This window comes from Pseudonaja textilis, chromosome 3 (assembly GCF_049901715.1).
Source record: "Pseudonaja textilis isolate UNSWEBS1 chromosome 3, rPseTex1.2, whole genome shotgun sequence".
NCBI classification, from domain to species: Eukaryota; Metazoa; Chordata; class Lepidosauria; order Squamata; family Elapidae; genus Pseudonaja; species Pseudonaja textilis.
The window spans coordinates 65,734,807-65,753,906 of NC_141992.1; the positions used below are offsets into that span (position 1 = coordinate 65,734,807).

The 19,100-nt window shown below is 39.0% G+C and overlaps 1 protein-coding gene across 12 annotated transcripts in view; it reads left to right on the forward strand.

The window, feature by feature from the left end:
* The window catches only part of NFIA (nuclear factor I A), a 485,231-nt gene that overhangs the window by 361,580 nt on the left and 104,551 nt on the right, over positions 1–19,100 (forward strand). For all 12 annotated transcript variants that reach the window (XM_087930007.1, XM_087930011.1, XM_087930008.1 and 9 more), the window contains one exon: positions 614–688. In XM_087930007.1, coding sequence (XP_087786133.1) covers positions 614–688 — 75 coding nt within the window. The remainder of the gene's footprint in view (positions 1–613; positions 689–19,100) is intronic.

The window sequence follows — 19,100 nt, forward strand, 5'->3', positions numbered from 1 at the left end:
ATAATAACAACTTTACACCTTTATCTCTGAAAGAGCTTTGGAGGACTGAAGCTTTCTTATGTAAAGATTGTGTTACCTTTTTGCAAAATTCATTTAAGGGATTTCCTTTTTCTTTTCTTTTCTTTTTCTTTCCTTTTCTTTTGAGAATATTTTCAAAACCTTTTAAAACAGCTGTTCTTTTAAGATTTCCTTAATGCAACTTCTGAAAATAAAGAATACATACTTATAATCTGCTTTGAACATATTAATGAATATTCCTGACTAAATATTTCTATGAAAAATAATATTTAAAATGAGTTACCCCATTGCTAGGTATGGTGATTTAATTTCAGTAGTTAAGTAATTATGGTAAGGTAAAGTAAATATTTATTAAAATGACCTTCTTTTCTTTCAGGTTTCCAGGGTTGGTGTTTTAACAAGTATGATTCTCATGGCTAATCTATGGGGTTAAACTCTCTAAATTCTTAACATATATCGGTCTAGCAAAATAGCAATTAATGATAAGTGAAAAATTAAATATTCAGTTTCTTCCACATTAAAACTGATACTGATTTATTTGAGAATATTATCATTAAGTGCTTAATGATAACAAAATCTTTCTTGTATTTTTTAGGACATTTGGGCTTCCAAGACAGTTTTGTCACATCAGGTGTTTTCAGTGTCACAGAGCTAGTAAGAGTCTCTCAAAGTAAGTACAATAATTATGCTACTTATTTCCTTACTGTTTTCTTTGATTACCCCACCTCATATAATTATTATGAAAATTAAGCTATCAGTTACATATTAAAAGATTCAATTTAAAAAAAAAATATCTTGCAAGTTTTATCTTACTGGAAAATGAAATCTGTTTTTAGTGTGGCAGATGTCAGATAGTTGATTAAGCCATTCTAGTATTCACACCAGGTTTGGTGGTGTGGGCAAACCATTAGAAACTACTGCTCTGGGAAGAGTTCATAGAGACAAATTTTGTCATATCATTGTACTATTTGTATTTGATGGCCAGAACAAGAATATCTTAGGACCTCTTGTGGCTCAAAATGAGATGTGGATAATTTACTGCTTGTAGTACCATGCAAGCATAGACACTTTTAGCATCTGTCATGCTCTGGTCTCAGTATGTTTTTTTAAAGATAATTTAATTTTAAAACATTAATGGAAGCTCACACGCTTTAATGTAAACTTCCAATATCCAGTGTCATTACGAGCTCATGGAAAGCTTACAAGTTTAGCTTTACATTATAAGAAACATATATATATATATATATATATATATATATATATATATATATATATATATATATATATATATATATGTATGTATATATATATGTATGTATATGTATATGTATATATATATATATATATATATATATATATATATATATATATGTACATATAACACACACACACATATAATATATATGTTATATATGTGTGTGTGTGTATGTATATATGTGTGTGTGTGTGTGTGTGTGTGTGTGTGTGTGTGTGTGTGTGAAGTTTTCGCGGGTACTTACATGTATGGTATTCAGCTTTGTTTGGGTATTTTCCCACATCATTATAGTTGTGCTTTTAAAGTTGTAGCAACATTTCGGCAGAATCTCATCTGCCATCATCAGGCTTCTGTTAGAAACACCAATCAAGCAGAACACAGCAAACTCCAAGACCAATAAACACAGACCAAGACTCCCAACCATTCAGGATGAAGAAAAAGAAACCATTCTGGCACAGCATAGGCTAGCACCAAATTTAAAACAAAAATGGCTGTGAAAGTCTGATTCACAGACAAACACTATACAGAAGCCTGATGATGGCAGATGAGATTCTGCTGAAACGTTGCTACAACTTTAAAAGCACAACTATAATGACGTAGGAAAATACCCAAACAAAGCTGAATACCATATATACCATGTTTCTCCAACAATACGGCCTCCACCAATAGGAAAGCCCAGCATGTTTTATCGGCATAAAATCAAATTAAGCCCCTTCCCCCAAATTAAGGCCTATATTAAACATGTGAAATGGGGAGGATGGCGGGGGGGCTTGCCGTTAGGAAGTACTTTTGTTGCATATACGGATATGGTGCTCCCTGTATTGACTTTGGCGTGGATGGGGCACTTCGTATCAGGAGACCTTCCTCCACCGTTGCTTTTCCTTCTCCCTTGCTGCCATGGTGTTTAAAGCAATGCCGCGGCATTTGATGCAGCCATGTGCAGCCAGCCGGGCTCCTCCCTGCAACCGGAGCCCGGCAGAGACACTCAGCTTCAGGTGCTCCTGTCGCCGCCTTCCCTTTGCCTTCAAAGGCAAAGCCAATTCTTTTAAAAATGACACCCTACTACCAGTACGACAAAGCCTGCCCGAGAGGACAACCCAACCCCACATGGGGAGGTGAATCTTCCGGGGCCACAGCACTGGATTGACCCACCCCAGGAGAAGCGCCCAGCTGCCATCCCTGCCTGGAACTGGGCAGAGCATGAAGAGCTTCGCCTGGGGCTCCCAGTACAGCTGACAGGCAGGCCCTCCTGCCCAGCGGCAGAGCTCTCACCAAGGCAGCAAGCGCCTCCCCACCAGGCCCTCTGCTCATCTCACCAGGGCTGTGCCGGAGCCGTGCAGGCTGGGCAGAACTGGGAAAGCGAGCCGCGGGTGTGCGCCTGCCTCCCTGCCAAGCAAAAGAGCCGGGCCAACCTGAACTTGGCTTCCTTCCCAAGTCCCTCCAGCCCAAACCTGAAGAGGCCACAGGGAGAGGCCACCCAAGGCAGTGATAGCGCCCACCCATCCGTGGACAGGGAGGCAAGGCGACAACCTACACCGCGTCCTCTTCTGAGCTGAGCCCCGCTGAGTCAGTGCCTCTGCCTGATGCCCATTCAGCTGCAGCATTTGGAGATGCCAGCACATTTGGAGATGCACGGGGACGGGCTGGGCGAGGGGTGGAAAGGACGGGCGGCTTTGGGCTTTCTCCGCAGGCCAGGGAAACAGCACTGCCATCACCTTGCCTCCCTGTCCATGGACGGGTGGGCGCTATCACTGCCTCTGGCAGTCTCTCCCGGTGGCCCCTTCGGGTTCACGCTGGAGGGACTTGGGAAGGAAGCCAAACCCAGGTCGGCCTGGCTCTTTTGCTTGGCAGGCGGGTGCGCACCCACGGCTCACTTTCCTGGCTCTGCCCAGTTCACACAGCTCTGGCGTGGCCCTGGTGGGATGAGCGGAGGGTCCGGAGGGGAGGCACTCGCTGCCTTGGTGAGAGCTCTGCTGCCGGAAAGGAGGGCCCGCCTGTTAGCTGTGCTGGGCACCCCAGGCGAAGCTCTTTGCCAGCCACAAGGGGACACAGGCAGCAATGCCTCACCCTGAAGCGGCTGGGGACTCTGCCTTCAAGGGAGCTTTCGTCTGCCAATAGAAGCGGCCTCGTGGTGAGGGAAGTGTGTGTGTGCGCTCGCCCTGAGGCCGCTTCTATTGACTGATCAAAGTGGCTGGTGACTGCATTTGAGGAGCTTCCATCGCCCGAAAGAGACTGCCTAAAGGCAAGGGGACATGGGCAGCCACGCCACGTCCTGAAGCAGCTGGGGACTCTGCCTTCGGGGAGTTTTCGTTGGCCGATAGAAGCGGCCTTGTGGTGAGGTATGTGCATATGGGCAGCTCTAGGTGGGGGAGGAAATTAAGTCACCCCTGAAAAGACGGCCTACCCGTTTTTTCAGGGGTCAAAAAAAAATAAGGCCCAGCCTTATTTTGTGAGAAACACGGTATAGGTGTGTGTGTGTGTGTGTGTGTGTGTGTGTGTGTGTGTGTGTAAAACCATCATCCATGATGGCAGATGAGATTCTGCCGAAACGTTGCCACAACTTTAAAAGCACAACCACAATGACGTGGGAAAATACCCAAACAAAGCTGAATACCATACATGTAAGTACCCGCGAAAACTTACATATGTATGTATGTATGTATGTATGTATGTATGTATGGCATTCAGCTTTGTTTGGGTATTTTCCCACATCATTGTAGTTGTGCTTTTAAAGTTGTAGCAACGTTTTGGCAGAATCTCATCTGCTATCATCAGGCTTCTATATAGTGATATAGTGTATAGAGATTCTGTCGAAACATTGCTACAACTTTAAAAGCACAACTACAATGATGTGGGAAAATACCCGAACAAAGCTGAATGCCATACATGTAAGTACCTCATAAAACTTAAGAAAATAAATAACTATAACTATAACTATAATATAACTATATATATAATATATATACTATAATATATATATATATATATATATATATATATATATATATATATATATATATATATATATATATATATATATATGGATCTTTGGTTGTTCGGTTTTCTCCCAGTAAGATTGAAGTATCTAGGCAACGTTTCGATGAAGTCTCATTCATCATCTTCAGGCTTCTGTCTCCCGGCTCTGTGCTTCTCAGAGTGATTGAAGATGATGAATGAGACTTCATCGAAACGTTGCCTAGATACTCGAATCTTACTGCTGAGAAAACCCAAACAACCAAAGATCCACACACACACACACACACACACACACACACACACACACACACACATATATATATATATATATATATATATATATATATATATATATATATATATATACACACATATATATACACATACATACATGTATACATACATATATAAGGATCTTTGGTTATTCAGGTTTTCTCCCGTGTAAAATTGGAAATATCTAGGCAACGTTTCGATGAAGTCTCATTCATCATCTTCAGACTTGTGTCTTCGGCTTTGTGCTTCTCGAAGTAATGTGAGCTTGCATCTGCTTCTTCCTTTTAACTGCTAGTGGGGGTGTGACTTGATTGGGTGGGGGCTTGGCTGTGTTCTGATTGGGTGGGGGGTGTTCTCATTGGTTGTGGGTTTGGCTGTGTTCTGATTGGCTGGGGGTGTGTTCTGTTCAGGTGGGGGCTTGGTTGTGCTCAGGTTAGTCTTAGTTGCTGGGGGATTTGAGCTGGTGAGCTGTGATCCTGCTGTTAGGCTTCGTGTTCATGGCCGTGCCGCATCTTCATGGTGGGCGTCAGTTCACTTCATGTATGGGTCGGAGGGGTTTGAAGCGGGTAGTGATGCAGCTCCGGTATGGCTTCTGGTCCGTGGTCATGTCTCATCTTCTGTGTGGGTGTGAGTCTGCTTTCTATGTGGAAGTGTAGTGGTAGCATCTTGTGTGGCCCTTGTGGGTGTGGGTCTGGTGTCATTCTTCATGTTAGATACTGGTTTGTTCATGAGAGTGGGTTTCCAAATGGCTGGTAGGCGGGAGGTATCATCTCATTTATTCATGCTGTGTGGGCGTTTTTCTATCTCTATGGCTTCTCTGATTATTCTGTTGTTGAAGTGTTCGGTTTTGGTGATAGTTGTGGTATTTTTAAAGTCAATCTCATGTCCTGTGGCTTTGAGGTGTTGGACTAAGGAAGAGGTCGGTTCTTCTTTTTTGATTGAGTTCTTGTGTTCTTCAATGAGCACACTTATTCTTCTGTTAGTTTGTATGTGGTGGGGCAGGCGGCGCAAGGGATTTTGTAGACTCCTTGGTTTTCTAACTCGATTTTGTCTTTAGGGTTTCTTAAGATGGTGGATATTTTTCTGTTTGTGCAGAATGCTGTTTTAATGTTGTGTTTTTGGAGGATCTTGCTGATTTTGTCTGTAGTGCCTTTTATATATGGGAGGAGGGCTTTGCCGTTCTCTTGTTCTCTGTCTTGGATTTTGGTTGGGGTTTCTTTTTGGATTAGGTGGGTAACCTTCTTTCTTTGGAATCCATTGGCTGTTAGTAAGTTAGTGAGAGTGTGTAGTTCATTTTTTTGGTGTTGTTCATCAACGAAGCATTTTGTTCTGGAGATGAGTGTCTTGGCTACGGAATTGATCTGTGCTGGGTGGTGGTGTGAGAATGCATGTAGATAGTGGTTTGTATGTGTTTTCTTCTGGTAGATGGTGTGTCCTAGGGAGCCATTAGATTTTTTGTATACTAAGACATCTAGGAAGGGAAGTTGATTGTTAGCTTCTGTTTCCATGGTGAATTGTATTTTGGGGTGTAGGCTGTTGAGGTGTGTAAGGAAGTTGTTCAGTTTTTCTTTCCTGTGTGGCCAGATTATGAAGGTGTCATCTACGTATCTGACCCAGAGTTTGGGTTTGTGATCATATTTTTCTAGAGCTTGTGTTTCAAAGTGTTCCATGTAGAGGTTTGCAATGACAGATGAGAGGGGTGATCCCATGGGTGCTCCTTCTATTTGTTTGAATTTTTGTCCATTGTAGGTGAAGTATGTATTAGATAGGCAGTGATTGGTCAGATCTAGGATGTGCTTGGGGGGGGTTGTATTTGTTTTGGATGGCTGTCAAGGCTTCTTTTATTGGCACTTGGGTGAAGAGGGATATGACATCAAAGCTCACTAGTAGATCGCTGGGTTGTAAGTTTTGTTTCTTTATGATCTCGATGAACTGGAATGAGTTTCTTACGTGTGAGTTGATGGATTCTGCATAGGGCTGTAGTTGTTTGGCGAGAAATTTGGCTAGGTTTTGTAGAGGTGAGCCTATGGAATTGACTATTGGTCTAAGTGGGGTTCCTTCTTTGGGGAGACCATAAAGCTTAGGGCATCTGAATCTTGTCTGAGATGTTGTATACAGTTTGTTTCATATGTGGCTGTGAGGGGGGAGGAGTTTGTTTCTGGCATTGTTGTAGTTTTCTGAGTTTGTTGGTGTGTGTGTCTGTCTTGAGGGTGGTCTGTGTTTCGGCTCTCCAGACAGCGAGTTGTTTGGATTTGTCCCAAAGTGCGGAGTGAATCTTGTTACTGAGTCTGAGGTGAAGTGTGAGGAGATCTTTGTTGATTTGGTCTAGGAGGAATCTTTTTGTGTGAAGTTCATTTCTAATTAGGGCCAATTCTGTTCTTTTTAGGATGCGTTTGGTGGCTGCTGTGTTGGTGTGGAATTTCAATTGGAAGCTTATGGGGATTAAATTTTGATCTCGGCAGTTGCATAGGAATACGAGGTCACATAAAATGGAAGCTCTTTGTACTTCAAGTTTTTCATAAGTCCTGGTCAGATGGTGGGTTTCCTCCCCGTAGAGGTGCAATATTTGTTTTCTGAGGTTTTCGCAGGTATTTGTATGTGGATCTTTGGTTATTCGTACTTAACAGAATAAGTACCCACCTAGATGAACACAAAAATGCAGTAAAAAAGCTGGAACACACTTCCTCAGCTGGAACACACTTCCGCTGGAACACATGAAAGCCACAGGTCATAGCATCAACGTCAATGGCACCAAAACCCTAGCCACTATAGAAAACCCCAGCCACAGAATTATCAGAGAAGCCATAGAGATTGAAAAAAGACCTGAAAGCATGACTAGAAGAGATGATTCCACCAGACTGTCAATTATTTGGAAGCCTGCACTCACAAACAAAAACATCTCCACACCACTAGCCAGGCAAACACCTGGGCACCAACAGATCCCCCCTGATACCTCCAGCTCAAACACACCCCAACCAAGCACCCAGATGAAACCTAGCTTCCTAACAAATGATAGCCATCCATTTACTCGGAGCCAAGCTGCACTAAAAGCCTCCAATACAGGAACACAATGTTGCCAGCCAACCAAGACACACAAAAAGCCACAAAACAGACAGAAGATATTAGAAACACCAAACAAGCAGAACACAGCAAACTCCAAGACCAATAAACACAGACCAAGACTCCCAACCAATTAGGATGAAGAAAAAAAGTCTGACTCACAGACGAACACAATACAGAAGCCTGATGATGGCAGATGAGATTCTGCTGAAACGTTGCTACAACTTTAAAAGCACAACTATAATAACGTGGGAGAATACCTGAACAAAGCTGAATACCATATATATATATGGTAAAATACCATAGTATAATCATATATTCTTCATAACTTTAAATTTTTAATCCCCATCCCTAGTTGTCAACAAGCAAAGCAAAAGCACTCTCCTTGACTCCTTGGACTCTAAATTGTGTCACAGTAAAATACAACCGAGAAACCTTTGATCAATAGAGTGGGGTGGTGACAGGTACTCTTCATTCACTGTTGTTAGTGATTATTGACAAACTGGTAATGATCACACTGCAGCATGCCATTCAGACTAATGACTTTAGCATTCTGTAAAGGTCAAAAGAATGCCTAAAAAAAGACTGAGTTGTGAATGAGTTAGATCTCCGAAACCCTAAACTTTAGTCATATTTAAGAGTACAGAAAAATGTGAACTTCTATTTCACAAAGAAAGGATATGATTTTACATTAGTGTAGAAATCCTTAAGGTTCCTAAAATGTGTGTCCTTATAAATCAATGCACAAGATAGCTGCTGAACTTACATGCTCATAGAGAACAGACAATGCAATCTTTGTGCTATTGTGTGTAAACAGATTTATTTAGCCAGTTCAATAAATATCTGAAATGATTTAGAATAGGGGATAGGCAGCCTCTGCATGAAACTACCATATATATATATATGTATGTACACATACACACAAAGATTATATATGTGTGTGCGTGTGCACACACATGCACACATGCGTGCATATGTTTTTCAGATTTAGTAAAGTTCAGAGTCAAAATTTTACTCCAGTAATTATTGCTATCTTCATTTTTTTTAGTTTTTTTTTAGTTTTTTAATAGTAATTTTATTAAAAAATACAATTATGATAAAAATCAATAGAAATTAAAAATTAATAAATTAATTAAAATGTGAGGTGCAGAAAAGAAAAAACAGAAATAAAAAATAAGAAAATAGCGAAGAAAAAGAAATGTATAAAGAAATGACTTATCCCTTCATCACAGCAATTGTAATAACTTATCATCTTTTCTTAAAATACAGCAAATGATCTCTTTTTTCCATATGTCATCCCTTTCGGGGGTGACTTAATTTCCTCTCCCAACTAGAGCAGCCCATATGCACATACCTCGCCACGAGACCACTTCTATCGGCCGACGAAAGCTCCCCGAAGGCAGAGTCCCCAGCCACTTCAGGGCGTGGCATGGCTGCCCATGTCCTCTCGCCTTTAGGCAGTCTCTTTCGGGCGATGGAAGCTCCACAAGTGCAGTCACCAGCCACTTTGATAGGCCAGTAGAAGCGACCTCGGGGCGAGCGAACACACACACACACTCCCCTTGCTGCAAGGCTGCTTCTACTGGCCAATCGAAGTGGCTGGTGACTGCACTTGGGGAGCTTCCATAGCCCGAAAGGGACAGCCTAAAGGCAAGGGGACATGGGCAGCCATGCCACGCCCTGAAGCAGCTGGGGATTCTGCCTTCGGGGAGCTTCTATTGGCTATCGGGGTATTCTAGCCTAGTCTACCTGCAGGGCACTCCTAAAGGCAAGTTTTCTCCCCACCCCACCCCCACCCTTCCCCCCATTTCTCTTCACCTTGTGTAGTTCTAACAAACGATGTGAGAAATGGCAGGGAAACGCATGGTTTAAATAGGCCTAAATTTTGGAGGTGGGGCTTAATTTTACCTCATGCCTAGAAATCATGCTGGGCCTTCCTATTGGTAGTGGCCGTATTCTTGGAGAAACATGGTATAATTCTTGTCAATCTCGTTTCCTAACAGTTGAAAAGCAATCAACAATCAATTTCCAGAATTGATTAGAAAATGTGAACCTAGTGTCATTTCAAAGGCACAGATTTCAGTTTGAACAAGTTGGCTATTCCTCGTCTCTCAGAAGATTAAACCTTCTGGAGACTGCTGTCTGGCAGTCTTCTTACAAGGAGGAACTGTCTGGAGCACTTGTGGGTGATCTTAAGCCCTCTCCCTGTCCAGAGAGGAATTATCAAAAAGCAGTCTACTCGGTGACTCTTCATTCCACTGCAGTCAGTGGTCAGCTCTGTTTTTCATAGATTTGTCTTCAATCCACCATTTCTTCTCTGGAAGTCTTTTCTTAAATGTTGTAGTTTTAAATGCAGCAGATTTAGCAGATAGATCCAATGCATCTTTAGAAATACATTCCCATTCATTTCAGTGGAAAGCATTTACCTGCTTGGATGCTATACCTATCAGCGATTTCCCATTTAAATTGAATAGAGATCTCTGGGTATGTATGAGTTCTGAATCCCAGGAACTATCCAAATCAATGAAATATTCTTAAAGTATTGGCTGAGGATTTCTCCCTAACAAGCACATTATTTGAAGAAATATGATCATTTTTGGCTGCTACTGATTTTAAATATATAGTCAATATTTTAGATTGCAACCTGCTTCCATTAAAATAGTAAATCAAAATCTACAAAAGTTAGATAAAGTTACAACATGTGGAAAATAACACTCTGCTGTTCCCCTCGGATATGTTGAAGTCTTTGCAATAGTGGGCCAGAATAAAATCTTTAGATTGGCATAAGGTGACACCCTAATATTTGGGACTTGCAATAATTCTCCCATTGTACAGCATGAATCACTGTTGCTTAAAAGCAATAAAGACAATAGTGATTGCTCATGTATAGCATGCCTCCCCAAAATCACCTTGGGAGGTGAAACATCCTCTTTATGACTTGAAAACCTTTATAAGGCTGCAGCAAAGCAGCAGCATTCCTCAGTGGCAATTTAGCACTGTAGCAATAACGCGGAAGGTTTAAAATAAGAATAAGAGGAGAATGAAATTGCCAAGAAGCCTTGGAGAACACAATGTGCAGCCATTGATCTACCCTTACTATAGGTCGTCCATGACTTAGGACTACAACTGGTTCCAAATTTCTGTTGCTAAGTGAGACATTAGTTTAGTGAGTTTGGCTCCGTTTTTCAACCTTTCTTGACACCGTGGTTAAGTGAATCACTGCAGTTGTTAAATTAGTAATGTGGTTGTTGAGTACATCCGATTTTCCCATTGACTTTGCTTGTTAGAAGGTCATAGAAGGTGATTGATGACATGACCCCTGGACACTGCACACATCATAAATATGAGTCAGTTGCCAGATGTCCGGAGTTTGGTCTTCAATCCATCATTTCTTCCCTGGAAGTAACCATGGGGATACTGCAATGGGCATAAGTGTGAAAAATAGTCATGTCACTTTTTCAGTGCTGTTCTAACTTTGAGCGGTCACTAAATGAACTGTTGTAAGTTGAGAACTACCTGTATTTTGAACTAGGCCATTCCTACTGATCCCATTAGGTGTCAGTCTATGATATAATAAAAATGGAGTTTCTGCATGATTTTTCTATTGGACAATTTCATGCTGCAAGTTGACTGTCACTCCTCTCCAAAAATACCAATCATTTAAAGTAGCTGATTAGACTGTAGATTAGGCAGGGAATCTGTGTGGACAACCTATTAGTAATTTAGTGGCCACTTCTACATAAAATACAGATAGTCCTTGATTAGTCCTTGACTTACAACCACAGTTTCCATTGCTAAACAAGACAGTTAAGTGAGTTTTACTCCCTTTCGCTACTTTTCTTGCCACAGTTGTTAAGTGAATGACTCTGGTTGTTAAATTAATCTGGCTTTTTCATTGACTGCTTGTGAAAAGATTGTAAAAGGTGATCACACGACCCCGGGATGCTGCAAACTTCATAAATACAAATCAGTTGCCAAGCTTCTGAATTTTGATCATGTGACCACGGGGATACTGCAGTGGTCGTAAGTGTGAAAATGGTCATAAGTCACTTTTTCAGTGCTGTTATAACTTAGAACAGTGAACAAGGAACTGGTTGTAAATTGAGGACTACCTGTAAAGATGCTGTATAATAGAGTGTGATGGTTGTGAGAACAGGGGGTTCACAAGAGCCTCCACAAAGCAGGGAATATCCCAAACAGGGACTCCTTTTTGCATCTCCTGCCTCAACCAGAAAGAACATGTGTGTTTTCTGCATTGTTCCCTTTGACTGTGTTTTAGAGAGCTACCTTCCTACCAGCTGTCTGTCCTACCACTTCGAAAATATTATTTTTGAAACAGTCTGTGTGAGATTGTCCAATAGGGTAAGCAAAGCTGGCTTCTGGGAACACATAGATTCTGTAGAAGTCAGTCTTCGTCAGAGGCAGCAGGGAATAATTTTACATGTCTTTACTCAAAGGCACTCTATAACTGTGCAACCTATTTCTTTTTATACATTCTTGTATTTCTTGTTCTTTGCTAGAAAGAAGAGGAAGGATGAGCCTTGCCCTCTTACTGCCCTCTATGTTAAAAATTCATTGCAGAAAATTTACTCCCTTACTTGTGGCAATTCCCTCCTAAATTTTAAAAAACTGCATTTCTAGGATTTGAGAATATTTGGGAGATTGTCAGTGGTTCTCTTTGAAATAATCACCAGGTCAGGAAATGATATTATTTGGGGATTGGCCAAAGGGAAACTGTTTTGATCACGACTCCTCTTTTTGTTATGAAAACTTTATATATGAAAAAGAACATATGCATTTCAGAATCTTGATGCCAATTGCAAGAGATTTATATATTCTGGGCAATTTTCAGACAATAACTATCTAAGCAGGTCAAAATGGCAAGTAGGATTTAGTCAGAACTTTCTAAACATTAGCTAGGAGACCTGTCTGAATACTCTAATTATATGAAATCCTGGAAGTATCTTGATAAATGGAAACTATGTACTCATCACTTGGTATTCATCACTAATTGGTTCCAGGAGATGCCAAAAAATATGAGTACAAAACAGATTTTTCCCATAAGGAATAATGTACGAGTCACGAGGCAGCCAACACCAACATGATCTAGCTTATGCTTTGAGTACCAAACAATGAGTACCAAATTTTTGTTCAAAATGCTTTGAGTACCAAATTCGATGAGTTTCAAAGCAGTTGAGTGCCAAGGTACCACTGTAGTAATAATCTATCTTCATATTTAAAAGGCTTCAGGTGGGAGTGGTGTTTGCAAAGAGGAGGAGAAGTACTGTGTGGTCCTTGGTGCTCTCTGAGCTGGGTGGTTTTCTTGCAGACATGTCATGACCCAACTAGGAAATATTATCAGGGCTAGAAGGAAGGAAGGAAGGAAGGAAGGAAGGAAGGAAGGAAGGAAGGTTGGTTTCCAGCAAAGCATTTGAACCAGACCTGACACTTTACTGTGTTCCTTGTTCAGTCTCCTTTAATTAATTAAACATTGATAGCCTACCCTTACATTGCATTTGGTCTTTAATTATGCTGTCATCTCAACAATAATGGATTTTGGTAAGAGTTAAACAGGGTGATATCAAGACTTTTTGTTTATGTGCAGTCTGAACCAAGAGTTGATCTTGTTCAAGTAAAAATACAGGTAGTTCTTGATGTATAACTGTTTGTTTAGTAACTGTTCAAAGTTAAAATGGCTCTGAAAAAAGTGACTTCCAACCCATGATCTCACAACCATTAGAGCAACCCCACAGACACGTAATTAAAATTCAGGCACTTGGCAGTGGACATATATATAATATATTTGATGTGTCCCAGGATCATGTGATCACTATTTGAGACTTTCCCAGCAGGCTTCCGATAAGCAAAATCAGTGGAAGATGACAAATTCTCTTAATGACCTCCTGTGTCAAGCTCCAAAACTAAAGATATGCAGAGTTATTGCTAAGCAGTTTTCTTACTATATCTCTTTTATTTTCTTACAAAATCTTGTGAAGCTAAAGCTACTACTTGCATCATTAAAAATTAACTGAAAACATTTAAGGAGGAACTATCCTGACCTTCTTTCTCCCAAGCAAAGTATCCAAACTTCACTGTCTCTTCCCTCTTGGAAATCCGGACTACATTCCACATCTCATCACTTAACATCTTCAGTGATTCATTTAACAACCATGGCCAAAAAAACAGTTTGTAAAAACAGACACAACTCACTTAAAAACTGCCTCGTTTAGCAATAGAAATTCCAGTTGTACTCGTAAGTCGAGGACTTACCTGGCATGTTGAAAAGGCATTTGTGGGATCTATAATTCTTAGGATCCCTTGGGATCCCATTAACTCGTTGATTCCTTATGTAGAACACTGCAAACTTTCTCCTCTCATTCAAGGGGTAGTTAAATTCAATAGCATGATAGCATGAAAAATATTTATTTGGAAACTTGGCTTTCCACAAAGTCTGCCATTTGATTTCACATGTAAAAAAGATAAAAGAAAAAGAAATATAATATAAAATAGCTATAGGCTTTGAAGAGATGTTGTTGGATCCTTGCCTTTTGTATAACACTACACTATTCAACCTTGCTCTCAATCAATATTCTATTAAATCACTATAAAAAGTCTCCATAAACTTAGTGGTCACCTATGTATATAAAAGAAATTCAGTATAATTAGATGGTCAATAGTGTGCTGTAGAAGTAATGTTAAAATGATCTTGCATCTGCAATATTATACAAAGATTTCTTACATAATACAATAATCTGAAAAGACAAAAACCTATCCACAAATTTCAGCCATATTTTCCACATCTTTTTCATTTTGATCAGTTGACGAAAGTATCTAGTTCTGAAAAGATGTTATTATTTCTTGTGTCATTGTCATTTATCCAATTTAATATTCTGAAATATTGTTCTACTTACCAAAATATATTGTATGTGAAACCAAAGCCAGTTTTGGATAATCCATACACTGAAAAGAGATTAATAGTATAAGCTATAAATGCAGAGAACATATATGTTTTAAGAGAAAAATATTTATTGACCTGTCCTGTACAGTTCAGATAAATGCAACAAAAGCAAAGTATGTGCTTCTTTTGGGATCAGTAAGAATTCTATTTTGTTTGGAACAATCATCCCAACCCATTGTGCCCCTAAAAATTTTGCTTGCTGTTGGAGCTATTGATTTTACATTTTTATGGATATATAAATAAAAGCTGTAAGTTGAATGTATAAATTATATATATACATATATACATACATACAGTACATACATACATACATACATACACACACACACACACACACACACACACACACACACACAGAGGTTGGCTTGTATCTCTTCCATGTTATTTATATGTGCCCCCAAGCTATAAGTTATTAATGTAAAATTAAATCAAGCCTCTTAAATGAGCCTATTAAATGAGAATATGAAGACAGAAGATATAATTGAATATAGATTATACATATTTAACTTGTCTATATTTAACTGGTGGTAGGTCCAATCAAACCATAGACTGAACAGACTGAATATGTCTGAACAGATATGCTGTTGATAGTGTTAAAAGATGAAGTCATGTGGCTACTTAAATGAGGGCAAACTTCTTTGAAATAAGTTGATAAAAAGGCTCTCTGAATCCTGATTGTGTGCATTTTGAGGTTGGTAGGGTTTGGGCAACAATTTGTTGGCTTGCAAGGTAGTATCTAGATGACAGAACCTGTCTAGATGAGAACTATCTAGGTAAGAGAACCTAGGTTGCACAGAATAGCATGAGTATCTTTGGACTAAAATTAGGCTTTGGGTGAGCTTCAAACATACTGACTAAATTAAGAATGATAAACTACATTTTATTTTATTTAAAGCAGGGGGGTCAAATTCAAGGCCTGGGGGCCAGATGCAGCCAGGGTGTTTAGATCTGGCCCACAGGGCCGCCCGGGAAACAGCAAAGGACTAGCCTGCAGTGCCTCTGCTAGCAAAAAGAAAACTCTTGTTTTAACTGACAGAAGGTTGTGGGAGGCCATCACAGCCAAAAATGGAGCTCGGGAGCTGTTTTTGCTGGCAGAGTGCTTGGGCCACCACTGGCACCCCCGACACGAGTGAGGTTGATCTGGCCATGCTGCCCTGGCCACGCCCCCCAGATCAAACACAACCCTGATGCATCCCTCAATGAAATAGAGTTTGACACCCCTGATTTAAAGGTATTATGTAAAAGCCATAATTGATCAATTGTCATGATGGACAGGCAAGTTTAATGTTGTGGATCTATTTTCTGCTGATTGATCAACAGTATTTTTTTTTTCAGTGTGCATTTGCTAGAAATTTGTGAAGTTTTGGGTGCTGTTATTATTATTATTGTCTTTAAATTGTTTCTACTTTATTTTGCATCATTTGTAAGAATTGGATGGCATATAAATTACTCAAGTAAATAAGTAAATAAATACAATAAGTTCATTCATATTATTAGGAGTGCAAAAATGTTCAATAAAATGCAAGTTAGGACTGGATCTTATCATTTTAGGGCATATGCTTTCTTTCCAAATATTAAGAAACCTTAAAAAATATCAGCCTTATTATCATGCTTCCAAATATCTACATGCATGTTCAGAGAGAAGCCTTGCTGGCTATGCTGTGGCTTTTGAAATATTTTCTGGCATTGCAGATGGAGACATTGCCCACAATGGCAATGTTCAGGTCTTCTGTTGTGTACCAGACAGTGTGACTGATCCATTTAGGCTTACCAAATTCCACCTTTTTAGATTAGCCTTTTCCAGCCACGGACTTTTGATTTTCAATTATTTTTGAATTATTCTGGATGCCTATTCTCCTTATTGGCTGATTTGAACAAAGTTTTGGAATTCAGATGAAAATTAATACAATACACTTTTATGTACCATTTGAAATCCTTATTTGAAATTTCAGAAGCAATCAGGAAAAGATGGAAACATGTCATTTCTTGTTCTTCCCTTTTCCTGTTCTTTAGTTGTCCGAGCACTTGGTACATAGGGCCAACAGAAGAAATGTAAATATAAAAGACTGTTTAGTATCAGAGATTTTATTATGTGTTTTCAAAACTGTTTGCAATAGAATTTTTCATAGAATTGGACCTGATTTTTTTGTAATGTAAGTTGAAGGGCTTTTTAATCATAGCATATTTCATCATTAGGTTAAATAAAACATGTGAAGAATGATGCATAGGGACTTGTCTGTTCAAGACACACAAAGGTATATCCCATATGAGAAGATTTGGAATCTGAACTCAATGAATCAGCTTGGAGCTCTTAATACAACAAAATTTCCTCCAATCCTTTGGGAAATCATCAGGAATTTATGAAAAAGGCATTTCATAGATGGTTCAGGAAGTCCTTGACTTAACAACACTTCATTTAGTCATCGTTCAAAGTTACAATGACACTTAAAAAACCAATGAGGAAGCCTGATTCACTTAAGAACCGTATTACTAACTTATCAACTTTGGTGATTCATTTCACAACTGTACCAAGTAGGGTCATAAAATGGAGCAAAACTCACTTAAACAAATGGCTCACTTAACAACAGAAATTTTAGGCTCAATTGTTGTTGTAAATTGAGGAATATCTGTACTTCTAAAATTACTATAGCAATCAACAATACTTCCGAGATTGTGCTGAAGGAGCTGAAGTCAGATCCCTACATATTAACATCCCTAGTAGCAATGCTCATTACTTATTTATTTGGGCAAAGAAATTTAGAAAATTACTTCACAACTGTTGGCAGTCAATACTACTTTCCGTGTATTGCTTGTGTGGTATGCAGCAAAATGAATTAATTCATTTTTCTCTGTTGGTGCAAGAAAAAACTTGGCAAATCTTTGGGAAACTAAAATATATATTTTTAATTAGTTTAATGATATGATACATTTTAATTTTTCCTTTATTTTAATCACATTGTTTTTATTCATACATTTTGTCATTTCTGTTTTATCTTGCTATAAGTCATCCTCTGTGGAGAAATAAAGGGAATGTAAATAAGATTGTATCTATTTAAAGAGAGAGGGGGCATTAGAACAGTGCCTTAGAATCCCATCTGGGGTTATTTTTTATGAAAAAAATGGGAACCAATGTATGTAATTTAAGGATCTAAATAAGCACTATTGAAAAATTAGCATAGAAACAAAGAATGTTAAAGAAATATTCATCTAATTATTGATTTAGATTTGCTTTATGTTTTTCAATTATATAAACAAAATGTTTCCTAATCATCTTTTTTGTACAATAAGTTCAATATTTAATATTGATTTTTTGGAGGGGGGAAATTACATTTTTCTTTAAAATTGTAATTAATTTATTTAAACACACTTACTATATCTGGTTATCCATCTACCAAATGGAAGCCTTGAGATGTAAGTGAGGTATATATATCAATATATGCATAAACACATGTGTTGGTATCAGCATTATCAAAAGGGTGGGGTTCCCCTTCTCTTATTATTTTTAATCAATATTTCTTATTGATGTTTGTCTCTTATTTTGAAAAAAAGATAAACAAAAAATAGAGTATGATTTGGGACTCATGATTAATCTTTCAGTCAGACCTTCTACAGATCTTTCATGAGAGGAAATTTATCAAGGAAATGATTTTTAAAACACAAGGATGTTTGCCCAAGAAGTTGCTAAAACTATAAAGTATATACTGCAGAGTGTACCTTTATGATTGATTTCCATTTAAGTCAGACTGACTGCAGTGTGGTCATTTTTCTAACCCATCACTGTTCTTCCTGCAGCAGTTTGCTATCTGCAGGGTGTCTGAATTATAGCAGTCCATGTCTCTGTTACCTTTTACACAAATTACTTACACTGGTTTCTTTTTCCATGCAAATTTATCAGTTTTACAGCCCCTTGTCTCCATGTCAGGAAACTCTAGCAGGCAGCACAAATTGATAAAATGAGTTAATTTTATAATGTTCCTTTTTTCTTAACTTCATTTGCCAATTTTACAGGAAACATAGTGTAGTTAAGATGATAAATAAGTTTCTTTTCCAAGTTAATTCCTTTTAAAGATCACAACAGACTAATTCCCATTTTAATAACATTCTTTTTTTTTCCTTCTGTGCTCTTATATGTATCAGAGCACATGAATTCAACAGTATCAAGGGAACAATATAAGAATTGTATTCTTAATGCAACCTGTTTTTGTATGCTATAACCAGAACCTATCTACAACTTCATGTATTATAATTTAGAGCATGAACCATCCTTTGAATGTTCAATTTCATTCCATGGCATGGGTGGAAAAGGCCTCAGATCATGATAACCTGCTTTGTAGCCAAGGAGCACAATGATAAAAATAGTTATCTCATAACAAGTAGACTCAGGGGAGGGATTCTACCGGTTCAGAACAGTTCGAGTGAACCGGTACTTCCAGTGATCATTTGGCCCCGCCCACCTGCCCCTGCCCTTTTCCTGTGCTTTATTTCCTTGTTTTTGAGCACAGCTGATTTGCGGGGCAGAGTGGTTTGCCATTCATCAGCTGTTTTACTCACCAGGGCTAT